The sequence below is a fragment of the Filicampus tigris genome, chromosome 13 (genome assembly GCF_054856515.1).
Source record: "Filicampus tigris isolate MCC_2025a chromosome 13, RoL_Ftig_1.0, whole genome shotgun sequence".
Taxonomy (NCBI): Eukaryota; Metazoa; Chordata; class Actinopteri; order Syngnathiformes; family Syngnathidae; genus Filicampus; species Filicampus tigris.
The window spans coordinates 15,352,575-15,380,534 of record NC_141229.1 but is presented as its reverse complement, the minus strand read 5'-3'; the positions used below and the strand labels follow the sequence as shown (position 1 = coordinate 15,380,534).

Below are 27,960 nucleotides of genomic sequence, written 5' to 3'. Positions count from 1 at the left end.
GGATGTACTAAATATCTGTTGAGTATTTTAACAGAAAATGATTTGATTGTGTTGTTTTGAAAACCCAAAACTCTAGCGGATCCATCAGAGCCATCAACACTGGCTGAGTAACAAAACTACGAACACCATACAAGTGTTAAAATGATACTCATTAAATTACTTAGTGCTTTGAAAAAAATTTTTTAAAATTAACTTCTGGACTGAAATATTCTGTTCATTTGTTAAAACTATTTTGTTATATTTTATTTGTTTTAATTTCATTTGTTATATCTTATATATATTTTGTCAAGCCCTTCAAGGGTTAAAAAATGTTCCATGCGAAATCACATTTTTAATTAGAATTTTAGTTTATTAGTTTCATAGTGCAATCTCGTTTTAGTTCACATTAAAAAAGTTTTATTTGCTTACCTTTACTTGTAGATGAAGTCCATGGGCCTCTCCGTCAGAGTCAGAAAAAAAACCTGTTGCTTTCTTGTAAAGGTCCTCCCTTTTTTTTTTAACTTCTAAAGTAACTCAGTTTAAACAGAGATTATTGTAAAGACATTCTTTCTTGATCAGTCCTTTTGCAAATGAATGTTTTAAGTGATCTTTCCACAGACACTGCTGCAGCTGGCATAGGCCCATACATTCTGGATCAAATCCTTTTCGGCCCAAAATTCTGATAAGCTGTCCAAGAGCATCTGTGAGCTATGCAGTTTGATGAGGTATCAGCCTTTAAACTTTCAAAGTCAAAGAACCTAGCTAGTTGTCTGCATGTGTAGAAGAAGAAAGGCAGCAATGTGAACTTGTGTGCTTTCATACGCCCCCTTCATTGTGGCCATAGCCACTGTGTGGAGAGTGGAGACAAACTACTGTCTGCCACATCTTCTGCTTCATCTGCGGTTTCGTACAATCATCAAAATTAAATACTATGCAACAAACAAAAATTCAATAGTTTAGCCTGACTAAGAAAAATCAGAATGCATATTAATACAGAAGCCTGAATGGAGAAGCCTGAATGGAGATTTGAAAAGGGACAGAACATGTACTTGCCAAAAACCTCATCCGTTGTAGTACAGTCATTGTACTAAAACAAAGCTGACACATACAATGGAAAAAATGTTGTGCATCATTTACTCAATTTTATTTTCTCAAGTGGCTGCACGAAATAAAACCATCTGAATCCAGTTCGATTTTTTTAAGCAAACTATACATCTACTTTAAAAATCGATCTAGATTCAGATGATTTTATTTCGTGCAACCACTTGATTAAATAAAATTGAATAAATTCAATATCATTTTTTTCAGTCTACTTTCATACATACAGTAATTGGCTAAAGTGTGTGTGTATGTAGGAGGGAGCGGGCAGTCCAAAAACTAGAGGTCAGCGGTTCTCAAAGCCTTTACACCAAAACTACCCCAAAAAAGGCACAGGTGTTATTCGTAATTAAATTATATTTTTTTGGTGGAGAATGCAAGACAGATGCAGAATTCAATCCACTCAAACAGTAGTTCTAGAATATGAAAAATCTGTATTTAACATGGGTCAACAAATCTTTGCTAAATATTTTAATCAGCGATGCAAGCAAACTTTTCTATAGATTTTTTTAAGATTCAGACTGCACTAGTTTTTCTATCTAGCACAACCAGGTTTCCTAATAATAATAATAATAATAATAATAATAATAATAATAATAATAATAATAATAATAATATATTTAAGAATATTTGTGAATTGGGGGTTAGGTTCAGCAACAGGTGGATTTTATCTGAAGCGTCATAGCAATAAATTACAATGCATGGTAAATCCATGTTGCACAAGCTTTTATTGGGCAAACCTGAAAAAAAATAATTCTGGGATTTGGAATGACATGAATCACAATTGGAATGAGTTGATTTTTGTGAGAAAAAAAAATGCACAGAATGAGTTCCTGCACTAAATGTTGTCCTTGAATGGTAATGCACTGGGAGATTCTAAAAAAAATCACTGAGATAGTGCACCAAATGAAAACAGTGGGATTTTTTTCACTTAGAAAGCACCGCCCGCCCAGGACGCGGGTGTTGCTAGTACAAGCGCTTCATCACGTTTTTCTACAAACAGCGTCACGCATATTATCTGGTCAATTTGCATATGTAACACCGCCCAGGGGGCAGAGCATGTTGATCCATTGCCGATTGAACAACCGTGCCGAAAGGACGGAAACCGATGAGAAAAGTTCAGGAGGACTGCTGTTTGCAAACAGGCGGGCTGTTTCGATACACAGTATACGGCTTGACAGGGGGTTGCCCCACTTTTACACCGCGATATGGACGCCTTGAAATCCGCTGGAAGGGCGATAATACGAAGCCCCAGCATCGCCAAACAGTCATGGGGAGGCGGCAGACACAAAAGTGAGTACATGTATTGTATTTTACTGCGCATTAAAAGAAGACACCAGCTTGTGCTAATTTGGCTACACTAAGCTAGCAACAGATGAAGGGCTACCGGCGCGTGCCTTAAAATGTTACGATCCGCCAGCCACACTTGTTGGGGCAACTTAAAGTCAACGTTGCGAATGTTTGACAGCTTGTAGAATTAAAATAGTATCCTAAAGTAGTCAATTAAAGTCGGAAACTGGTGCATTTACGCTTTGAACTTGACTCGGACTCTTGACAGCAGCGCCCCGTATCTCCATAATGGACACTCGGAAGAGTGTCGACTGTCGAGCGGGTCAAATGATACTGGCCGTCCTAATGTCTCACTAGTCAAGGATCGTTTTACGTTTGTCCAAACGTGGAGATATGACAACTGAACTCCGGCGGTCCCGTGTTAAAAGCCGGTGTTGTCTGCCACGTCACGTCTGAGATTTACAACAGAGGTACAGGCTGGGGAATTAGTGGTCGTATTTCTGGCAAAGCTGTGCAATCCTAGCAACCCACTGTTGCTAAGCGATACACTATGTGAAACAGAAATGAGTGAGTGAATCGAAAGTCTTATTTAGCCTAGTCCCTATGATTCAGCGGATTAATTAGCATGGGAGACACTTTTGAGATTTTCAGTGTGTACGGTCACCACACTTGATATTTTGCATGATCATGAATGCACCTAGATGCCCACAGTCACACAAAGGGGGATGTCCCCACCGTGACCCCCAACACACACACGCACGATGGGGCACTTGGCACGGAGCTGTCACACGTGCCACACAGTGCAATCAATGCTTCGTTTTAATGCTGAGAGTGATGCAGGCTCAGCAGGTGTCAGCCACATCCACATTTTGTTTTGGCTATAATTTTTGATGTGCAGTGTTGTTTGAAGCTTGAGGCAAAGTTTTGAACTTGATAGAGATTCTTCCCACCTCATCCCTTCCCTCCTGCGTGTGGGCTTGGCCATGACAGTGGAGCGAATTCCTTTCTTTGGCATCCATCCTTACTACATTCCTTCCTTGTTTGGGATTGTAACAGCTTCTAGTATTGTTGTAAATTCACTGTCCTATTTCTTAAATCTTAAGTGTCAAACTCAATGCCCGGCGGCCAGCTCCGGCCCGCTACCTCATTTTATGTGGCCTGTGAAGGCAAACCATGTGCGTCAACTTCACGTTTCTTGCAAATTGTTGAAAAAAAAAAAAAAAAGCAGTTGATGCCATCGCAGGGGCAAATGGGTGTGTACTAGCTGGACCGTAAATGACGCAGGACTTCAACTTAAAAAGTTAATCCTCTTGTTTCTGTCATTCCTTGATTCACTGGTCACATATTTTTACATTACATTGGACATTTTTTTAAATCAGAGTTGCAAGTAAGCCTTTGTAGATGTAGTTTTTGCACTGATTAAGAATCTGCCCCCGTTTTTTCTCGAGCACATAAGGTTTTCAAGTTTATTAGCTGGTTGCTTTTCAAAATACATAATGCCTGCAGCTGCTGACTCCAGCGCAAGAATACACTGAAAACATAGTGCATGCAAATAGCGTGGAAAAAATATACAGCACTATTTTAATTATTGAGCGTTACCAATACAACTGGACACCATGGTCGACACGTAGCTTCCTTGGTCATCGCAGAATAAACAAAGCAGTTAAAAAAAATAGTTAACATCTTCCGGTTCAACTTACTAAAGTCGTTTGGGTGGACGTATATTGTACAATACAGTAGTAAATCGTTGGAGGTACCTCGTGGACTCAGCATGTACCAACTGTAAACTAATTATTTCTGCTGACAAATTGTCACATTGTGGACAGCGTGGGGCTCGATTAAACCGTATTGTGTTGCATTGAAATTCTGCCATTTTATTGGTAACAACTGTTTTTGAAACTGATGCTTTTTATCGTATAAAGTGCCCTTAATTATGTGGCTGTGTTGGCATGTCATGAAGATGAAGTGGTCACAATGGCTATAGCCAAAACAATGGCACTCAAAATATATACACACACAAATGACAGTACAAATCTCAGAAAGTTTGCTTGTTTTTATCCCTGCAGTAATTTTGCAGTGTTGAAAGCAGTGAAATAATTGGTAATTTTAAATAAAAAGAAAATATTATTGACTCTCAAAGTGGGTCCGCGATTGAGATTCTGGCTGGGCTGGCCTTCCTGAGAACCACCCATTTCAGAAGTTGCAAACAGAAAAATGAGATGAGCTCCTTCACTTGCAACCATATTTACTTGCATAAGAACTACACCTTGTCAAGGCACCACCTTCGTTCAGTTTAGCGGGCCGCCAGCGCATGCTTGCGTCATCACAACCTCCTGTTTTGGCCGTGTTGTTTTTGTTCCAAAATTATTTCAAACTGAAAATGCACCTTGGGAACTTTTCTTCTGGAAATGCCAATTCATCATGTCTTTGAAGGAAGAATGATGTATTCTCTCCCAGTGTCTTGGTCAAAGAGGGAGCTTTCTACTGTAGGTTTGTGATTATTCAAATGACATCATGGTATTTTTTTCTCTCAAGCAGTTAGACGAAAGGCTGAATTTTTTTTTTGTCCCTATATATAATCTTACACAGTATTTAGGGGCGCAGAGATATTTCTTGCCTGTATTATTCAGCCGTGGGAGGGTCATTCCATGCTACTGTAAGCCTGTAATATTAGGTGAACTTATTGTGAAGTGTCATCGTCTGGAAGTAGTCAGCTAAAAAAGCATTAGAATATGAATTGACGTGAATAAATCCCGGTGAAGTGTGCTATGAAATTCAGTACGTTTGGAATTAATTCCAAAAAGATTTGTTTGTGACAGCTCAACTGGAAAGTAAAGACTAGTGGGATGGATTGTTTAAAATAAAGTGTCATGGTTTGCTTTGGTTGAATATTTGAAAGAAAGATTCCACACCAAAAGACCATTATTTCAGCTGCATTCGTCTTGATGACATTGAAATAATGGTTCAGAGACACAGTGGCAAACCAGTTTACCAGCCTGGTTAGGAATAATTAATGAAAGCTCCTTCAGCCATATGTCTATACATATGGTCATTGAGGCACTATTAATCCTCAATAATGTACAGTTGCATCATGAAAGCAAGATTGACGATGATATCTGACGATATATATATCGCCCACCCCTACATGTAGTGCAATAATTATGATACTACGACAGGTGTGCAAAGGATGCAGTTAAGTCCGTCTGGGATGTGACTCTTCAGAATGGAAAAATCACATTCAAACTGTTCAAAGTGCCTTTGAGTAACCAGAAATAAATTTCAGATTTTCCAGTAGGCTTTTTCTCACATTTGAAATATGGCCATGGTCCGCAGAGTTTCAACAGCATCAGAGAGCTCTCATTTTCCGAAGTCAGGAGAAGGGTACAAAATAATTTTATAGTATGGGACACAGTGAAGACAGTCATCATCAAGTGGAGAAAATATGGCACATCAGTGACATTTGGTTCCAAAATGGATGAAAAGACAAAAGGAAAACTAGTCATGGACATTGAAAGAGCTGAAAAAATTTCTTGCAAGAATTGGCTGTTTAGTAGTACACGTGACAGCAATTGACCTTCTTCTTACAAAGTAAAAAAAAAAAATAAAAAACACATGAAATCTCTCAAACGCATGGGGGAACATGTTATGGGCCAGTAAAACAAAGTTTGAACTTTTTTATCACAATTCCAAAAGGACTGTTTGCTGCAAATTCAACACCATAAAAAAACAAACAAACAAAAAAAAAAATAAATAAAAACACCACATCGACAGTAAAGTAAAGCACGGTGGTGACAACTTGATGCTTTGAGACTATTTTTTTCTTCAGGCAGTACTGGGTCCTCAGTAAAGGTGGAGAGAATTATGAATACTGTAGTTCCAAATACCAGTCCGTGTTGGCACCCCACTTACATACTTCTACATCTTAGATAGGATATCACATTAATGGTGGAAAAGGGTTTAAAAGGATTTATCTTTATCTGTCACTCTCTTTTGTTGTTGTTTATACAACCTGCCATTTGGACAGTGGTCCGTCTACGTCAGGCAGCAGAGGCTGGGACTCTTAAATTGACAGTAACCAGAACAACGTTAAAGTGTATTGGCTGCTTTCAGTACCTTTTCATGTGCACTTCATACCATAACCATGATTCTTGTTGAGAGTAGATTTTTGATTAACAGTAGATTTTTTATTTTGTCTAATCCTTGACTGGCAGGGACTCAATCTACATGGCTATCTCACTCACTCTCCTCATGTTGGTACAGAGTGGATTAAACTGTCTCTGAGAGACGCGTGTCTCGGTTTTAACTATTACAGTGACTTCACTGTAGGGCTGTCACAAACTAATCTTTTTAGAATGGATTATCCTATCGATTATTCCAAATCTTACTGTGGTAATAGAACACCTCCCCCCAGCTGAACGTTTTTTTTTTTTTCCCAGGTAAATGTCCAACAGTGACCAAGACTCCTTTCCAAATTAAATAACACTTGAATTTGCAGAACTTGGTTTAAACCACAGGAGTTTGCTGTAAAATGTGAGACTCTTTGTGGCACACTTAAAAGGTTTTCTAACTTGGTGCTGTGTCTCTATATGCCTCAAGGTGTCTGAGTCAGAGGTTTCTAAATTAATCACTTGTCCTAATTGGAATCTAATAATGCTGGAATATCTTTTGCGTTTGTTTTACTTAGATTGGATGATGCTAACTCAGCACACAGGCTGGTTGCTAAAATTAAAAGAAACAAATGTTACTTTGGTCACTGTTTTTGATGTTCCATCAGAAACATTCCTTGGCATTACCTTTTAATGGTTTTTGATTAGATTACATATTTGTGTCTTGGGGCTTTGCGCCATTCAGATCACAACATACAGACCACTTCAAAAGTTTTGGAACAGTGAGACAAATGCCGTAATTTTGGGGATTTTCAAAGAGCTTTTATTTCTTGTCTTATTTACATCTGCATTACACAGGTTGGATGGCGTTATTTGTAATTTTCAGGTAAGTGGAGCTGCTGGAACAGTTAAAAAATGTTTGTCAGTACCGGCACTGGTCCTGTATAGTTAATATAATATACAATATGTTTCATTCATGGCTATCACTGCAGTTACACAAACGAATATTAATGCTTCAACAAATAAACCAATTACAAAGTAATTCAACTTTTTACTTAACACTTCCATTCCAAAAATACTCAATATAAACCATTTTTAATTAACGCAGCAGTCCCCAAGCGACCGTTTTCATGTTCTGGCATATTTTGAAGGATTGGCATAGAAGCATGTTAGCTATACAGTGCTTCACAAATTTGAGACCACCATCAGTTTTGGTAATTACAAAAATCATGTATGTTGCTGTAACATTTAATATTCCACTACGTATAACCTGCTCAACTGAAATTGTATTGTGTATAAAAAAACATTCCATGAATTTTCAAATTCATCTTACACATTTTCCTGTTTTAAGTACAAATTACTGTAATTTCTCATGTTAGAAAAAACATGATTACCTTCCAGGAGTTTTCAAATTCATGTTACAAATTTTCCTGTTTTAAGTTAAATTACTGTAATTTCTCAAAGTTAAGACGTATCGTTTGGCGATATGACTGAAAACCCCGACTGAAAAGCCCTAACCCTTATGTCACGATATAAGTATTTCATATTAATTTTTCAAACTATTGAACATAAGGACCCGGAGAGATAATATCTAACATTTAATAAGAGGTCACCGCAACAATGAAAAAGTCAAATAAACTGCTCAATAGAAAGATTAAATAAAAAACTAACTGCTTTTGCTTTCTGTTTTCAAGACATATTTTTTTAAGTTTTCTGTCTGTCTTATCTGTCTAGTCCCTTCTCGGACTACACGACTTTTTTGTCGTTCACAATGGTTGCACTGTCAGACTCCCGGATAATATTGTTCTGTGTCTTGGACCGGCAGAAACGTCACACTACAAGTATGTCACTGACTCGACCCCGCCCAACCGTTGCGTACTTCTGTCAAGATTCTGTCCATCAGCGCGGGTCCGTCGGGGAGGCAGGACAGGCAGCTGTGTTGTCATGTTGATGGAGGCATTATGTGCATATACATTTGTTCTCTGCTCTGAAAATCCCCCCCCCCCCCCCCCCCAAAAAAACGAGAGGGTATGGAAAGAGAGACTATGGACGTGGATGGTGGGGAGAGGGCAGTATGGACTGTCTATTCTCCAAAAAGAACTGACTTTGCAGTTAGCAAACGTAGCATGAGTTGAAATGCTATGTATACTTTCCAGTATTCCCCCCCCCCCCCCCTACTGTCCGTTCCTTTTTTCGGCATTTTAATTGTTTGTATGTGCGCGCTATGTCCAGTCATAAGTAGAAAGGCACTGTCTTCCTATTGGTCAATGTCAAAGAACCAATCGAAGGATGACGTAGGACATGTCACACTATGCGGCAAGACGAACAAAAATTCTGACATGCCATACTTTAATCGTGGTGGTCGTGAAGCGTCCCAGACGCCAAACGACCAATTGTTGAGTATGTCACACTACACGGGCTACGATGCACCAAGACAACTCAAAATATGGACACTACCTTTGTCTGTGACACATCTGTCGGCCCAGAATCGGGCTACCTTTGTGTAATATGACGCTGGCATAATTCTACCAGTATGCTTGCCAGTAAGAACTTCCAATGTTGTCTGTACTTGGTCCAGATTTTAGACACAGTTGACAGTGAACGCAGGCACGTTGAGAACATGCAAACTCCACACAGGAAGGCCGGTGCCGGATTCGAACCCACATCCTCTGCACTGTGAGGCGGATTTACCAACCAGTTTTTCACTGTGCCGCCAACTTGGGTTTAAATAACGTTTGTTTCTTCAAGCAAAAAAAACAAAAAAAAAACCACGCTAGGAAGGTTGAAGTCAGTCAGGTTGGCCGTCTCTGCCGATGAGGTGTCCCTTATTTATTTTTAAAGGGAGTTGGCAACCCTGTTTCTAAAGCTCTTAGGGCACCATATGGTGTAGATAAAAGCGCTTTCATAAGTGCAGTCCATTTATCTATTATATGGTCCAATCCACCAAATTGGTGCCAATTGCTTGCACTCTCAAAATAGTTATTTTTTTCTTTTTCTTTTTAAGATCTAAGTTTGATGGTGCACATATTAAACAACTCAAAGTCTATTGGTCAATGTCAGACATGTTTTATTTTTTGTCATTGTTTTTTTGTACTGAAACTCTTCGTGAGGGCTGTCATCTTAATTTTGCGCTATTGTTATAGTTGTTTATTTTTTATACAAATTATTTCTAAATTCAGAGTGACTTATTGAAAAGCTCTAGTGGTAGTGGTAGCTTACTTGGTATGGGTACTGGTGAGTGCTCAGGAGTTAAGTACTCACCTGGTAAAAAAAAAAGTGGTATTGAATATCAGTTAAATGGTAGTTACCTAAAACTCTTTGTTCTTGTGTTTATTGAAATTCTTTGCACTTTATTGCATTCCTTGAAAACAGTAATACCAGATATTTTGAATAGTATTTGGCCACTTTGGTATTCATCTTTTATTTATTTTATTGTGCATTTAAAATTTGTTTTACGAATTAAGATAAGAAGGCCTTTATTGATCCCACAGTGGGGAAATTTTCAGTGTTACAGCATCTTCCTTGAAAGATGGAAGATAGCTAACAGCTGATTCCGGCTGTAAACAATTGGGGCGCGGCTCAAAGCCAAGTTTCCAGACACGATCGCGCAAAAGATAGCCACAAGCATCAGCAAGAATAACGCAATTTGGGTGTTCATTGCTACGCAAGTTTACGACCATCAACTATGTGAAAAAGGTATGAGGTAGAATAATAGTAAGGTACAAAAACACACGAAAAGGCTCACCGGTGAGCCGGAGCTGCTGTAGCGGGCTGCCACTTGCGCGGCGCCGAAAATGACGTACATAATTCTGGATAAATAAAGAAAATCAGAAGAGGCGGGAAAACCGGAAAAAAAATGGTTTTACTTTCATGGTGCTTTTTCTTCAAGCAAAGCACTGTTTTTTGTTTTCACATGAAGCTCTCATGTGAGTCAGTTGAGATAGTTGACGAGTTGGAGTACATAACCTCATTTTAACGGAAGGATGACTCAGTCGTGCTTTTGGGTAATTGTTCATGAAGGAACTTGAATTTTACATGAACTGATGTGGTGACAACATAACATAATTATGTTTTTTTTTTTTTTTTCCTTCAAACTGTGAAAGATGTTTTCACTCTGCACTTTGTCATGAGTGTTTCATTTCGTAGTGTATGTGAGGCCATTTGAATGTATGTAGAAGTGGTGTGAGCTGGCCAGTTGCAAAAGAGGATCAAGGCTTTGGCAGAGCTGCAAATAGCTTGCGCCATCACCCGACCTGATTGCACGGTTTGCAATCTTTACTGTTCTCTAAACATGATTGGTAGGGCAAAGCTTGGTGTTTTCTCCAAACACAATCCCCATCCACCGAGCAAACATTGCCCTATAACATGTTCACTTACTTCAAGGCGGCATCACGCAGGCGAGCGGTGCTCACTGACCAGCCAACCACAGCTACAGCACAGCCGATAAGCCTTTGAAGTTCGTACTAATCAGTGCTGGAGCCGCGATGAGCTGCCATGGAGGCTGCTGCTGGATGGAGGGGGTTGGTTCGGTTGTAGGAATTCAAATGTGACCAATATGAACATGGATTATTAATATTCTACATGAAACAGCACTTGCTGGATTGTATTTATGCACATCTAAAATTAGAATATAGTATTTTGGTTCCAGCATGTCATGCTGTTTACAAAGCTGTTTGATCATGCTTCAAAGTACCACAGAGATGGGATCTGGTAGTCGTTGTCTGTGTTTTATGTTTGCTGTACTCAAACTGTGACAATAGGTTTGATCTATTCCTCCATACAGGAGGAGTGGGTTTCCCAGACTCTACTGCAAGGTTTCCCGCAAAAAAATTGCTAAGCCTGGTGGTAGAGAAGCCGACCGGCTTCACATTAGAGATTTACTTTTTCTCAGTTACATTATTTATTGGTAGGCCTGACATGATAACTACATTTTCCAGATGATATAATTTACCCAGAAACTATCACGTTAAAAAATCGTATTGTTTTTGTTGTTTTTTTCTTAAAATGCTGCTGATGTACTGATGATGTTAGAGCAAAACATAATTGCAGTACATCCGTTTTAAGTGCAATAACCTTTAAATTCTCAAGGATATGGAACATTTGCATTGAAATGAAGAACAATAAATATCTTGGATAAATAAAAACTTCATTAAATTTTTCAAAAAGACTCTGCTATAGCAGATGTATAATGCTATTTTTTAGCTTTCCGCAGTTAACTATAGGCATATACATGATGCTCTATTACTTTTAGCACAATGGTGATCAAATTTCTTATGAAAGATTAGTTATTTTGGTGTTTTTTTTCTACCCTGGAAGTAAGACGCTTGGTTCACCAAAACCCCACCCCTCCCCGTGTGGCTGCCATGTGCATCTTTCGTGACGTCGTCCCAAAGCCGGCAGCGCGCACCGCCCACCAAACAGTAAAAAGCAAAGAGGCGACAGAAGAACGTAATGTGGAGCCTTAGGTTCTTGGTAGGTTTTCGTCCGTCCCTCTGCTCATCCCTAACCGGGTCAAGTCCTGGCTGACGTGCTGTGTTGGGTTCTTTTAAAAAGCAAGATTGCCTTGCTAAGCCTGCACAACACTGTAGAGCTCTTTTTCATGTGCCTGCTGTATTGTTGTCACAGGCATAGTCTGCCCTCTGGCGGATGCGGACCGACGGAATGCAAGGACGGAAGTGCTTTAAAACGACTGGGTCGGTGGACGATTATTTTTATGAATAAGGACGGAGGGATGAGGACGGAAGGGGTACCCAGGTTGTGGATGGAGGACGGACTGGCAAAAAACGGGTAAAGTGCCCAGCTCTGGTGCTATGCACTGATAGTGTATCAACTGGGAAGGAATGACCTGTTCCCCAGGTTTGAGCTTGTAGACCTTGACCTAACAGTGGGTGTTGCCTTTCAGACCCACCCATCAATTAACTATACCCTGGCATTTAGACCAATATAACTATTCCCCACAACCACTCAGGGTTGGTTTGGCTGTATGCAAGAGGAGGATTATAGGTCCGAGCTGCTGTTCCCGCCTTCTCTTGGTTAGTTCCCTTGATGAAATCTAATGCTGACATTCTGCTTGTATATAAATAAATACCTTATTTAAATAAGCTTCAAAGGGGACATACAGTATGAAACATAGACTGTTGAAATTTTAAAAAAAAGTTTACAAATAGTTGGGCCTCTGAAATTACACAAACATTTTAAGATGCGTATTTTCGAAAATGTAGCTGTGAGCATAGCAAGCCGTTCTGAATTTTAATGGCTTGTGACATCAGTAGGGCTAGTTTAGATAATACCACCCATACACTGAGTTTCTCTGGCCATTGATTGGCAGCTTGACTGGGTGAAGATCTGCCCCTTTAAAGCAAGGACTGTCTGCCCTACACTGTCTTAGGCCTTGTCTACACTTAGCCGGGATTTTTTAACAACCGAATATTCCTCCCCGCACCTGTGGAGGAATACACATCCAAAAAACGCATCTACACCAAACCGCGGAAGTGCGTTTTGAAACTCATTTACGAGCATGCCAAGCCTCTGGTGGCAGTAGTTAGCCGAATACTGTCCATTCAGAAGGAACTTTCATCCGGGGAATATACCTTGGACGTACCAGAGTTATCTGGCGGTCAGGAGCCGACCTTTTCGTAATAAATCTTCGCCTCTACTCTTCAATGAGAAGCAGTAGTTGGTTGTGAACAAATAATGAAGCGAAAAGCGCCTGAAGAATGGCAGGCATCCATGTTGTCTCTCTTGAAAACGCAAATCGCGGAAGTGACGTCTGAGCATTTTTGGCGCATCGTGATTACGTAAATCTCCGGTTCCGACTGTCCGCAGCCAAACGTGGGTCCGGAGATATCCGCAAACCTCCACTGTGGTCGGAGTTTTCGGTTTTCAATGAAAAAAACCCTCTGGGCACATGTTGATGACAGGGCAAACCGCAGGCTAATATCCGCCGTTTGCAAACCCCCCGGCTACGTGTAGACAATGCCTTAAACACTATCATGTCAAAGCCAAAAGGTAAGCAGAGCTGCATTGAGTTTTGTTGACTTCGCAGGGAACAGTTAGCTAAGTGGAACATACTTAAAGGGAAATCAACCCAAACATATTTTTTTCAAGAATATGCTCCCCATTCTGATTAATATTGTGTTTGTGGACTTGTGGAGTTAAGCAGCAAAATCCACCATTTTCAGCCAACTCAGGGGGCAGCCATTTTGTCACTTCTGTCGACTGAACATGATATCGCAACTGCTCAAGGCTCAGGTATCGACCAATCACGGCTAAGTTTCAGAAAACAGGTCAGTCACGATTGGTCCTTACCTGACCCCCGAGCAGTTGTGATGTCATTTTCAGTCGATAGAAGTGACAAAATGGCCACCCCCAGAGATGGCTAAACACTACTGGATTAACTCTTATTCCACAAACGCAATATTTATCAGAATGCTTTGTTTCAACTAGTGGGTTTGCATAGAACATATTCTTGAAAAAAAACATGTTTGGGTTGGCTTCACCTTTAACAACCTTATTGTTTTAATGGGGGAGTTTTTGTGTTTTGTGATTGTTGCTGCATGCGTCACATCTTCAGTAGAGTTTGGTGACTTGGTGTTGAAGTGTTTTTTGACGAACGCATGTCACAAATTTGCTTAAGACACCAAGGAGGTGTCTCCTTTAACAGTTTAACTTTTTACTTTCAGGTACTGTAATTTAGGGAGATCAACTCTATTGGTTACTTCTCTTCCCAATGATGATTCAATAACCTTATCCCAAGGAAGTTGTTTTTTTATCCATTAAACAAAACAACCATGTTGATCTACTATTCATTGAAGATGTTTTAGTAGTGGAATGGACTGTTTTACCCTTGTGAGGATAAGCGGTATAGATAATGGATGGATGGATCAAATGGACTGTGTTTTTATATGGGGAAGAAAAAAAATCACCTGAGTTTAGGTTTTTTTTTTTTTTCTAAATTAATCTGAGGGCAATTTTCTGCATGAACTGTCACTGTTAATATATGAATATGATCAGACTGAGTGAATAGAAACCCCAAATAGCAGAGAACAAGTCTATTTAATACAATTAATCTTAGACAATCCTTCTTTTAAATAAAACAGTCATTCAAGCTGTGTCTGATCTTAATCAGTTTTATCATGTTTATAGTTAATGTTTGTGTTTGAGCACACATTCTGATCGTTTTAACATTTACAGCACATAATAAACATTCCCTTAGGTAAAAAGACTGAAATTCAAATGCTATTATCCGTTTCGGGTTAACTTCAAATTTGTTTAGATTTCCCTTCATTTCATTTCGCTTGATTTACATTGCATCATCTCCCTTATCTGTGTTTTTCATTTATAGAGCTTCCAGAGAACTGGACAGACACAAGGGAGACCCTCCTGGAGGGCATGGTGTTCCAGCTCAAGTACCTAGGGGTCACAATGGTTGAGCAGCCCAAAGGAGAAGAGCTGTCTGCGGCTGCTGTCAAGAGGATAGTGGCCACAGTGAGATTTTGCATGCACAAATACCTTCACAAGCTCCCTTAAAGCCGGGAGAGTGTATATGTCATTTTCTATTTATTATTTAATTCTCAATCTCTTAACCAATGAAATGCATCAGAATATACACGTGGCGGTGAGGATGTTGCGGAATTTTTTCGGGTCATAAAGGCGGACGCCGTGGTCGCGGGAGCTCTTAAATGAGTAACGGCAGTGATATAGACGATGCGATTGTGGACTGTAACAGAAAAGAGGATGCTGATTAGCATTATATTTTTTAAAATTAAAAGTAGTGCTTCTCTTGCACTGACACTTTTTTTTTTTTTTTTACCCCTTCAATGGAAAGAGTAAAGATGAATAATAAACTCGGTCTGGGCATGTGAAGACATTTGAGTCTTTCCTGTGATTAAGGGCTATAGAAAGAAATTTGACTTGACTTGACTTGTCTGTGTGAAAGCCACACGTCTAAGCTCTCAAATTCTTTGGGAATTATGTTTCTCTCTGCTATAGGGGCTGAGATATTCATTATTTTGTAGGTTGAATTTCTGGGAAAACTTCAGGTTTTCAAGGGGACGACCTTAGGTTTTGGGGAGCTGTTGAGCCAGGCGCTTTAGGCCTTAATGGCGCTTTAGGCCTTAAGGTTAAAATGGTTGGCGCACGTCTTTGTGACTGTGTGTGACCTTGAAAGAACCGTGATGAAAACGCATTCACTCAGTGCACACACTTGCAAACCTTCGCTGCTCAGTGATATACGGCTTTTACAGCTATTATTGCAGTGATTTCTTAAATCTGGCGGTAAGCAGGCATGGGGGTTGGCCAGCAAAATTGAACCTTGCTTTCCAAAAGCTTCGGTTAATCACAGCTAACTCATGATTTCACAAGGGGCTGCAATTACTTTTTCACAGAGTCACAAACCGTCATTTAAAAACTGCATTTTGTATTTACTTGGATTGTTTTTGTTGGATATTAAAATTGTTTTAACGATCCAAAACATGTAGGTGTGATAAATATGCGAAGTCATTTTTCACAGTACTGTATATACATTCTGTCTCACACTTGTTTTATTCCATGTTTTGTTCTTCAGGCCAAAGCCAGTGGAAAAAAGCTCCAGAAAGTCACACTAACAGTCTCCCCTCGCGGAATCATCCTTTACGACAGTGCCTCCAACCAGCTAATAGAAAACATTTCCATTTACAGGTCAGTTCTCCGCTTCCTCTCATTTACTGAGTCAATGATTCAACTGGGCGGCACCAGTTATTGAATACTTTCTATCTTAGCTAGACTGCATCCCTAGATTAAAACGACAGTATTCATCACATGCCATTAATTCTCAGTCACTGGATTGTTGTGTGGGGTAAAGGGGTGTGACGCTCAAGTGTTTGTCTGTCAGGAGTCTGCCTCGCTCTCACCAGGAAGCAGCACAACAGCCGTATGTCTATAAGCTTTCATGCAGGTGTGACTGACTGATATGCACACATACTGTCACACCCAAGTGACACAAACATTCCTACAATTGCCATGGAAACATTTTGCCCGCCTCAGCCTGCATACTAAGAGCTGCATGACCTTAGTTGGCCTCTAACCACAGAATCATTCCACTTTAATGGGTCTGCATAAGGAGAGGTAGCTCTTGAGTCTTTCTTGGAAGGCATCTACTTGACATTGTAGGTTTCTTTCCTCCACAAAGTATGTATATTATTTTTCATAAATTTTCAAAATAATTTAAATTGCCTGAATGAGTGTTGCTGTTTTATGTTTATTTTTCATACATTTTCAAAATAATTTAAATTCCTTGAATGAGTGTCGCTATTGTTACACTTGCACAATAAAATTGTGGTTATTGATCGGCATTTCAAGCTATTTTACCATTTATAATTAGGGCTGCAGCAATCAAATTTTTTGGTCTTTGTTTATCCTACTGAAGTAATCGGGTATTTGGATGAAAATAATTTTTTTTATTTTTTGCTTGGTTATGAATACAGAAGACTAAAAAAGCTTAATAATGACCAACTGGTTTTCATTTTTAGATAATCAACATTTTAGTGAGATTCTAGACATCTCTCCCCATTTCTTCCAAGAGAAACCATACATTTTAAATATTAATAACAGCGCTGTCAAGTGATTTTTTTTTTTTTTTTTTTTTAAACGAATGAATCGCAAAATTTTCCATAATTGATCACAATTAATCATATTTTTCAACTCCCAATTATATACGAAGCTTGGAACAGATATTTACCTGAGTAAAATCTTTGAATGTGTAAAATAAAAGTATATTTCGATCCAAAGACTGTTGTAATAGCTGCCTTTGATCCTTGAATATGATTATTTTCCTGTAAAATACAACTATTGAACGATACACCAAAGACGTACAACCAATATAGTATTTGAGTTGGCTTTACAAAGTGCGCAAATTGTTTTGGTTTCTCCAATGAGCCATCAAGCAACTTTTAAAGTAAAACTATGTAAAAGTCTGTCTTTGTTTGACTTTGCAGCAGTGACTCTTTTGGCTGCAAAGTGAGCAGAGGTTAGCTGCCACAGGAAGAAATAAAGCAGAGTTAATTTTTTTAACGCTCCATAAAATTGTAATCTTTAACTTCGACAGCCCTAAATATGCAACATTTTTTGACATTATATAAATTCAGTAAATCAATTCGTTATCATTTACAGGTGTGATTTCCATTAAACATCTCTCCCCATAGTGTTTGGTCTATCAGACGAAGTGATATCAGAATCACAGTAGCGATTTTCCCGGCTAAAACAACACTTGAGCCTGGTTTGTTAAAAAGTGATCGTTAGAAACGGCAACTGGCTGTCAGCATCAAAGTGTGCAGTCATTTACGTCTCTTAGAAATGCCTTTGAAAAGTAATCAGACTGTTCTAGCCGCCAACGCTACTAGCCGCTAACTCTGGAGCCGCCGCTAAACACTGACAACAGGCGCCGTACAATACATTGTTAGTGTAATTACCAGAGCTGGGCATCAGTCACCCTCCGTCGCCGAGTTTCAGTTCTGCATATATAATCGACCTACGTGGTCCCGACCTGTCCCGAATGTAATCTTCACGTCACACGCTGGCGCCGAGCAGACAAAGAAAAAATATCAAACAAAAACAACTGACACACACACAGCGTTGTCATCGGTGAAATAAAAAGAATATGGGACACATGTCATTGCGTCTATTGGACTGCAAGTTACAGCACACCCTTTTATATTTTATTGTTTCCTTACTCGACCGCGTGTCAGGAGTGCGGCACCTGCATATGACGCTTTATTGGTTAAGTCTGTTCTTGACGCTGGTTGGCTGACTCCGACCGACTGGGACCATGTGGCTCGATTGAATATGCAGAACGGAAACTCGGAGGCCCGATGCCCAGCTATGGGAATTAAGTTGTTTTTTAACGCCCTTAATTAGCGATTGAACGTTACATTTCAGGACGACGTTGTGTTGTTGACATCGGCGGCGTGTTTCTGTCATGCATAGCATAAACTATTGTTGCTGCGACAGGCTTGACTACTTCTTTCTGACATTGTACACGTAAATGAGCGGGTACCCGAGGCAGAAAAAATGCCTCCAGCGTTTTTTGGAACTGAGGTACCCGAATTACTGGAGGATTCGTTTCAGCCTTTATTAATAATGCATAGTTGTAATATTAAAATGGCACTGTATCGCACTTAGGTGTTTGTGCTGGACAAACTGTCGGAAATGCTTGGTTATACACCAGCAATATAGCTCTGGTTTTGTCAGTCAAAACTGACCATTAATAGCTACCAAGCAAAATGTTCATTTGTTTGTCTCAATGTTGTGCCGGTGCGCTGGATTTACACTGGAAGGTTCAAGTGAAAAATTGAGATATTTTGCTCTCAAGTGGCACAATTGAAATTCCTTTTACAGTGAATGAATAGACTATTTGATACAGTCTTAATATTGGCATTAGGAGTTTGTCGGTCATTAAATAAGGAAAATAATTTACAGCAGCGGCCAGTTAGTGTTTTATTTTGTTTAAATCAAGGAAGGGGTGGTGAAGGGTGGCAAACAGTCAGTCCAGACCGACTAAGTAAATGTTTTTTTAATGGTTAATAAATGTATTGTTTTTATTTATTTATTTATTTTTTTATCGCTTCTGTACTGTCACCGCCTGGAGTTGACACAGATGTAGTTATGTGGTATTTGATCATCTGCACATCAGGGTTGTTTCCTGTGATCTGTAAATACACACACGGTCATTTGATATGTATCACTTGAAATGGTTGGATTTGGAATTGAGTACTAGGACCTACACTACTTTGAGTCCAGCCTAGGTGTAACTGACAGCAAAGCCTTCATTGGTAAGTCGCAATGTGACTGTCAATGTCAGTGACAGCTTTACACCATTTACTTCATCAGTATTAAATCTGCTCTATGCAGTCTTTTTAAGTAGCATTTCACACTGAAAATGGAAGTCAAGGAAAAATCACTGTCTTTTGACTGACATCAGATTTATTTAAATCTATTCAGACACTTTGGGGGCTGACTGTTCATTTATGAGCATCTTGAGTGCAAATTTGATTGTCAGTTATGTTCATCGGCTTGAACATAACTATGACTTAGTTTACACTGTAAAAACCACGTAAAGTGCATGCAGCAATCTCCTCAACAGGATGTGAAGACACAAAGCTGCTTGTACCTTGCCGTCTGAGTTTTACTGTCTTAATATTCTCTAGGAAGTTAGAGGATCAATAAAACAAATTGATTGGATCTTAGACACCCAATTTCCCAACGCCCTCATTGCAAACATTTGACACTAAATCTCATGTTGACTTGCAATTCTTACTGCCAACTTTTTATCCTTAGCTCGTATCGATTTGAAATTAGCATATCTTTAGATTCGCATTGAGGATTGTGTTGTGACCAACTTAAACATGTATATTGATATTCACAGCGCCGACACCTTAAGCAAATGTTGGATATTAGTTTTAGGCTTTTTTTCTCTAAGACATTCCTCCACTATTTTAAATCTCATTCGCAGTTTGTGTACAGTATCCATTATAGAAGTAGTGGAGAACAGATTTTCTTTGTAGCATACATGCTCGTTATATAAAGACCAACAAGTAACAATGACACAGCCGTACATTGTTGGTAGTATAGTGGCAATATATTGAACCATTTACAATAAGTTGCGTCGCACTGCTAACTGTATGATCAATGACTGTAGTCAACGCAACATTGCTTTTCATGGTCCTCAAATTGTATGTTTTTTTCCAGAATATCCTATTGTACAGCAGATAAGATGCATGACAAAGTGTTTGCCTACATCGTCCAGAGCCAGCACAATGAGGCACTGGAATGTCATGCCTTCCTCTGCACAAAGAGAAAAGTGGTAAGCAATTAAGACTGTGTATTGTTTCAGTGCAAAGAAATTCCAAAGTAGCTTTGTGGAGGCATTTGTTTAAAAATTGCAGGTAGTATATAACCACTTTGTCTGTGTGACAACAAGTTAACATGCAAACATTCAGTCAGAACCGAAGATGATGAGGGAGAACATGAGGGGAGGATAGGTTATCTTCATTCCCACCTTCTCTAGAGGTTCCTCAACAAGTGAGCCCCACCCTCTTCCTTCCCCTCGCTAATTGTACTTCTTGCCAAAATGCTACATTGCCTCCCAGCTCCCTAAAACAGGTCATGGCGTCTCTATTTTTATGGCAATGGTCGTCACGCCTTGTTTACGCTGCCATAGCACAGTACCTGAATATCCATACTGTGGATTAGGAACCCAAGAGTTATGTAATAGTTGTCGTTTGTCTTCCTTTACTCATTTCCCTGTCATGTGTTTGTGTGCGTGTGTGTGCGTGTGTGTGTTTGTTTGTACTTCCCCACAACAGGCACAAGCAGTAACCCTAACAGTGGCACAGGCTTTCAGAGTGGCATTTGAATTCTGGCAGGCTGCCAGGGAAGGTATGACTACAAGAGCCGAATGACAGATGAGTGGAAATGCCTCCCTCATCTCTCCCTCCCCCTCTTGTTTTTTTCCTTTTCCTTCAGCTTTTTGAGTATTATTGTTTTTTAAACCAATGTATTTTTCATAACTTCAGTTTATCTTGTTCACATAGAACAAGTACACTGTGTTTAACAACTTACTCACATATGATGTACAGACCGTTGTGCAATCCGATATAAGCGGAACCAAAATCTTGCCTTTACCAACATGATAATGCTCATAGTCATAGTCAAAGTATTATAGAAGTGGAAACTTTTTGGTTACTGTGGTTGACTGGCCTGACTTGTATGAAGTCAGCGTGGCTTCAGTTCCTACTCTGTGAGTGTGTGAATCTGAGTGTGAATGGTAATACATTGGTCTCAATGTTCCCACTGGTGACCAGTCCAGTATATAGTCTGCCTCTTGGCCCAAGTCAGCCGGGATAGGCGGCCGTTACTCGTAACTCTGAACAGGATAAGCTGTTACAGAAAGATGGATGAGAGAACCGTTTCAGGTTTTTATGTTGTACACATGCAAAGAAACGGCCCATGAAATTTGATCTCTTCTTTTAGGGTCATGTCACAACAAGGGCACATAGTATTGGTGATATTTTCTTTTTTTCTTTTTTTCTTTTTTTTATGTGCCTCTCCAGCTCAGACAATAAATAACAATTTCCTGTTTTTGCCCACATCTCTTGGTTGCGGACGATCTTGACAACAGCTGCCTCCACTAGTTGCAGGTTAAAATGGTTTAAAATGTTTTGTTTCATAAGAGGCACACAATATTAGAAGTGCCTCTTAGTTGTAGGTAAGGTAGCCAAAAATTGTACTTGTGGATACTACTACTGTACAACAATGAGTCAATCAAAAGTAAAAAGTAGTCTTTCAAATAATTACTTGAGAGAGATGAACGGGGAAGTCAGGTCAAAACAATTTCTTTACTAGTCTAAACACGGCACTGTGGAATACGAATTAAGCTGCAAAGCCACTCATTTTTATTCATCTCAGGATCTGGCTATTTTGCCATATGCTTGCTCTGGACTGAAAATGACATCACATTGCCTCAGGGCACAGGGAACAACCGGTCACGGCTCACCTGTTTTCTAGGTTTGGTCGTGTGACATTCAAAGGATGAGCCCATAGGCACTTTGCTGACAGTTTCAGTCGACAGCAAGTGGCAAAATGGCCGCCGCCTGAGATGGATAAAACCGGGTGGATTTTTCGGTTTAATTCATATTCCACAAACGCAATATTAATCAGAATGCCGTGTTTAGACTAGTGCGTGCGCATATAACATATTAATGTAATGAACATTTTTGACATGACTTCCACTTTAATTATTCAGTGAAAACACTACTCAAGTACAGAGTAACTGGTGAGTAAAGTTTAACTGACTTCTGACCTCCCAGTTACATTTGACTGGTGAAATTGAGTCATCTGACAGTGCCCAAGGCGCAAGCCTGTCTGACAAACAAATACATTGTGTAAGCAAAACAGATAAAAATGGAAACAGCAAGAAAATGTAACAGTAAAATTAGCTTTCATCATGACAAAAATACTCGCAGGCACAGGCCCACCAAGATTGACAGACTGCCTACCCAGTGAGATTCATGAAACGATATATATTTTTAAATTATTAACTCCTTCACTGCCATTGACGAATTTACTTGTATTTTCACAGTCCAGGCATTCAATCCCAGGAACCTATTTGATTTTTTCCCCCAATTTTTTCAAACGTTAGTATAAAAGAGGGTCTGCAAATGTCTGGCAGTGAATGAGTTAAATTATTTTTTAAATTTGCGTTTTGTTTTTTATGCTATTGAATATTAAGAATGGCATAACTGTGTTTGTCAAGGAAGATCTGAACTTCATATTATTCAGTTTGTCATTTTATTTGAATATATGATGTGTCGGGACAGGAGGGTTGTGCTCAGTGAGAGAATATTCAGGGCCACCCATTAACCACGTTCTGGCTACGCCACTGCCCACCTCTGCCTCTCGGACGGCGTTCATCAAAACAAATCATGGTTATCTTGTAAACTCACATCCTTAAACTCTACCAATACACTCAAAGTTACAGCAGCTTGCATATGTAGTGACCAAATTCTCTTCTACAAACCTAGTGAGAAATTCCTCTTTTTAATGGGCATTTGTCCTGGTCAAAAATGATTGACATTGGGGAGAAAAAGAATGGAGCAGAGGTTATAACCTCAGGCAAAGGTGGGCAGACTAGTCTTCATCTGCCATTTCCTTTCTGCATAGAGCACAGCCTACAGGAGATTTGTTTCATTGTATACACACAGTTTTTCTTTTGTTTGCCCAAGCAACCCCACCACCCTTTCATAGAGCGAGTGCACTCTTCTGGACATGGCAGACAATCAAAATTGCTGCGTAAGGACTGGACACACGGCTTCTCGTTCTTTTCACACGGCTCAGCAGAACATTCATGTAATTTAATGCATATGGTACTTCACTGTCGATGATTGGTGGCAAGGAAGGCACAAGGTTAATTTCAACATCACCACTTCTGCCTACCTTTGCTTTTTGTGTGTCTTGAATAAAAGGTCCAATATCATTTTCGCATAAGACACAGTGAGCCTCCCATCCTTGTGTAGTTATATTCTTGACACATACTGTAGCCCTAGCACACACAACTGTTTCTGATAAGGAGGGTGTGTGAAAATAAAAGGAGGTAGAGGTGGGGTGTGTTGTGACAGTGAATTTGAAAGGGGAGGAAAATGTTTGTGATAGTGTCAATGTTGCTCACTGGTGCTGTCTCATTTTAAGCCAAGGTTATTTACTCAGCCTTTTTAAGGAGGTTTGGATTGACAGTTCCCACCTTTCTACCCTATCGTCAAGTTCTTACAAAGGGGAGAATGTATTTGTCTTGAAAAGAAAGTAGTGGTCTCTGTTATGGCCAAGGAAGCAAAGAAAGAAGGCGGGTGAAAACACCCAATCAGGAAGAGGGTTTCTGTAAATGAAACAAAGAGGCCATTCCAACAGTCGACCACACGGTCTTGACCCGCGTTCCTCTACATTCTACAATTCCCAGTAGTTTTAAAACATGTGCATTTGTAGAATATTCACCGGCCCACTATTGGTAACTCCAAAAAGGCGTGACTTCAGCTGGAACCATGTTTATTACAGACAACTGTGAACCACAACCACAGGGGATACATTAGTCTCACTGCTATCACTAAAGCTGCCTGGAATTATTGGACAGAGGCAAACCATACTGGCTCGGAAAACACAATTACTCAAGTAGCCATTACCATTACTACCGCTATGTGTATGCATGTTATAAATATTTGTAAGGAGACCAAACTGAATGGGAACAGAAAGTATGATGACATTGGGAATATTAATTGATGAGTTAATGTTCTTGATGAATTGTTCTATGGTAAAACTTAACGGATGAGGATGTTTGGCACTAGCCACTTGGTTTTACACAGATGCCCTGCCTTTTTAATTCCCAAGCTGCAATCACTATTGCATGAACTGGATGTTGTTGTTTTTGCAATTCAGTGCCTCACAATTCAAGCAAACTTAATTAGGCTAATCTTATCAGCCAATTGTTCCTGCTTATTTGTTGAAACATATTATTGTATGTGTGAGTGGTGGAACATTTGATTATATTTTTTTTCTCACTGCTAGATGAGGACACAGTTGTGCAAGGACAATCACCCCATTGTTTCAGCTTTCCTGTGTTGTAGCCCTCTGGCCTTTTCTATAACTGCACTCTGTCTCATTGTCCTCATCCTTTCGACCACTGTGTTGCCACATACGCAGAAAAGGAGAAGCGAGTGAAGTCGGGTTCAGATGGTGAAGGAGTCAACAGCACCCAGTCCGACAGCTCAGCCAGCCTTGGCAGCCTGAAGGGAGGAGGTCAGTCGTGTCACCCAACATCATGCTAATATCAGCCACTTGTCAAATGTTGCCTTGCATTGAGGCCGGAGTTCAGCTAACAAACAGCCTGGGTCTCTCTTTCTCCTTGGCTTTCATGTAATGCACAGACAATGACAATAAAGGTGGATGCACATGGTAGCTGTTAAGATGCTTTCTTTTATTTGGAAAAACTATACAGTAGTAGATAACTCCTACGGTTTGAGTAATTGATGATTTCTGTGACCTGATTGTTCACACGGATCCTCCCAAGTGTTTCCTCGTCATGTCTTGTGAACAGGAAGTTATTGACATCTCATTGAGCTTAACATCCTTTAAGGCATCATCAGCTATGGCTTTTTTTTCCTAGCTGGGTTAAGAAGGCACAATGGCTGCACACCCATTTACATGCGTGCATGTGTGCATGTCCTTTTCCTGTCACATTGACTACATCAAATATAAAATGCTCCCGTTTTCTCTGATCCATTTGATAACGGAGGGTTCAGCTTGAACCAAGTCCAGGAACATCTGACATCAGCTTTGTGGTCATCCTTCCAGCCAAATAGCCTCAAGCTAGAAATGATCTCTGAAATCTCTTTTGGTGCTTTATTTGGGAGGAGGGAGGAAAAAAACAAAACAAATGAAAGTCAATAGGCTTTTTTATGGGTAAATGAGGCATTTGGAATTCTATACTGTGCCTCTAAGCAGACATAGTGTCGTCGTGGAATAGATTCTTGTAAATGTCATTGGCTTCATTTGTACATAGTTGAAGCTTCTATGCCTGTAATGGCACAGATTGAGGACAGCTCAGCATTGGAACCGTCACAAGGTCATTTATGCTCGCTTTACTCTGCACAACCACGCAGCAAGCCATTGACGAGTCAGTGAGATGCAGGATCACTGATGCCGCTTTTGTCGTGAAATACGAAACTCTCCTGTCACCTTTTAACAACAGTTTGGTGTTTTCTCTATGATCCATTCCCATTTTAACAAATTACAGATCCATCATCAATAATACCTTCAAAAGGGGGAGATTTCTGTGAATACGTTCAAGCCTGTGTAGACAGAGGACAGAGGTTGATGTGAATTGCATTCCACAGGCACACAAATGTGATTTTCCTTCAATTCCAAATGACAGGCCACAGGGAGGTCACCAAAAGATGGACGTTTTGATTTTGAGAAGTGAAATTACAGCACTGAACAGTTGCTTTCGAGAGAGTTTTAACTGTTGTCAGCGGACATCATTAGCTAGAAGAGTGCTCAAATATTAGGGCTGACACACATTAATCAGCCGGCAAGTGCATCTCATTACAGATCACTGATGTCAATGTGGTACAGTAGGGTCAGTCCAAGCTCACTTAATGCACAGAAGGTAACCTCAATGAGATACTTTAGATGCTTAATAAGGTGAAGTGAACCTCAACGTAAAGTGAAGCATCAACAGGGGTTTTGAATACACGCTGCTATTCATGGCTGAAATGAGCGCAACAGGATGCAATTAAGGTGTATGTGAAGAACGACACGTGTTAAATAAAAGGGTCCTATTTGTGTTGGTTTTGTTTTGCAGAGGGAGCCACAACAAAACTCCTCGATTTGGCGGAAGGGGCCAATGTAACGTTGGTCCACTCAGGAACAATTCAAACGGATTTGAATTCCTTTACGGTCCATAATCATGCAACTGAGAACAACAATACAGTATGGGTAAGACAGTCAACATTTTGTGTAGTTTCGGCTGAATTGACATAGTATTGATATGATCAAATACTATGCAACAGTTTTGTGTTACTGATTAAAGGGAAATTTTGATTGGCTGTAAAGCGAGTGTACTTGCAGACGGGAGCATTGTACGGTTCTGCTGCTACTACAGTGGGAAATTATTCACAAAGCTTCACTTCTCACACATTTTATGTTACAGCCTGATTCCAAAATGGAATGCATTTATTTCTTACTAACAATTGTAAACACAGCACCCAGAAATCATAACATGGAAAAGGTTTTTCTTTTTTTACAAGTAGATTTTTGCCAAGTTATTAAAATTTAAAACTTAAAAGGGGAAGTCCACCCCCAAATTTTCTTTGCAAGAATATATTCTATGCAGCCCCACTAGTCTAAACACAGCATTCTGATTGATATTGCATTTGTGGAATATGAATTAAGTAGTCAAATCCACCCGTTTTTGTCTATCTCTGGGGGTGGCAATTTTGTCACTTGAAGCTCAGCTAAAAATGACATCACAGTTGCTCAGGTAACAACCAATCACGACTCAGCTTCAGAAAACAGGTGAGCCGTCATTGTCACCTGAATAAATTAGCAAAAATCTTTCATGGGGATTTGTGTGTCGGATTTTGAGGGAGAAAGGGAATGTAATTCATTTTGGAAAAAGGCTTTAAACATAAAATGTGGGCAAAGTTTTAGTTGCCGGAGGGAAAAAAGTTTCGCCTCCTCTTTTATGTTGAGATGGGCAAGAGGTGTGGGCGCGTGTGTATGTGTGCGTGCGTGTATTTGCATGAGTGTATGCATGCAATGAGCTGTATTATTAACCACATAACTTAAAATCCACTTTGAGGAAGATTAATGTAATGTATATGGTGATGTGATTTAGAAATTAACCTTCTCGTGTCTGTTAGGAGCTTGAGGATGGTCTGGATGAGGCGTTCTCAAGGTAAACAGATATCTTTATTTATTTATTTATTTATTTTTATAAGCAAAACATCCCCCAAAGGTGTTAGAACATTGGAAATAGTGCACGCCCACACCACTGCCAACTATCTGACTTCTGCCAACAGGCTCATCTTGCAGGGCCCCAATGTGGTCGACACTGTCCTCAAATCATGCTGCTATTCTTGCTCCTCTTACCGTCATCTCAGTCGACAAAAGTGCATTTTATATTTTCTATCACAGACAATTTATGTCTCTGATTTGCTTTTAGGGAGACACATTGCTAAGGGAAAATATTAAGTAATGTTTGACATTTAAGGCAGCAGTTGTGGTAGAATAGTGACCTGCATTTAATTTCACCAGCCACATTTTAGGTACTTTTGAAACATCTAATGAGAGCCAACACAAAATTTGTATCAAAGATGAATCTTTGAGAAAGAATCTGTATTGTGAGAATTATTTTAGTATTTTAATTGTAGTCCTTCTTTTCGACAGTGAATGCATTATTAGCTAT

General features: G+C 39.7%; 2 protein-coding genes across 5 annotated transcripts in view; one reads left to right on the top strand and one right to left on the bottom strand.

Annotated features, from left to right (window-relative positions):
* rhd (Rh blood group, D antigen) overlaps positions 1 to 696 on the bottom strand; it is a 34,174-nt gene extending 33,478 nt beyond the window's left edge. For both annotated transcript variants that reach the window (XM_086050212.1, XM_086050213.1), the window contains exon 1: positions 409 to 696. The gene's annotated coding sequence lies outside the window, so the exon portion shown is untranslated. The remainder of the gene's footprint in view (positions 1 to 408) is intronic.
* Positions 1 to 27,960, top strand: part of ldlrap1b (low density lipoprotein receptor adaptor protein 1b) — a 35,591-nt gene that overhangs the window by 1,210 nt on the left and 6,421 nt on the right. For 2 of the 3 annotated variants that reach the window (XM_086050214.1, XM_086050216.1), the window contains exons 1-8: positions 2,117 to 2,370; positions 14,818 to 14,960; positions 16,039 to 16,151; positions 20,196 to 20,310; positions 20,813 to 20,885; positions 24,696 to 24,791; positions 26,356 to 26,489; positions 27,416 to 27,450. In XM_086050214.1, the coding sequence (XP_085906340.1) occupies positions 2,286 to 2,370; positions 14,818 to 14,960; positions 16,039 to 16,151; positions 20,196 to 20,310; positions 20,813 to 20,885; positions 24,696 to 24,791; positions 26,356 to 26,489; positions 27,416 to 27,450 (794 nt within the window). In that variant the 5' untranslated portion in view covers positions 2,117 to 2,285. Of the gene's footprint in view, positions 1 to 2,116; positions 2,371 to 14,817; positions 14,961 to 16,038; positions 16,152 to 20,195; positions 20,311 to 20,812; positions 20,886 to 24,695; positions 24,792 to 26,355; positions 26,490 to 27,415; positions 27,451 to 27,960 lie in introns of those variants that run through there. The other variant, XM_086050215.1, reaches the window with a different exon arrangement.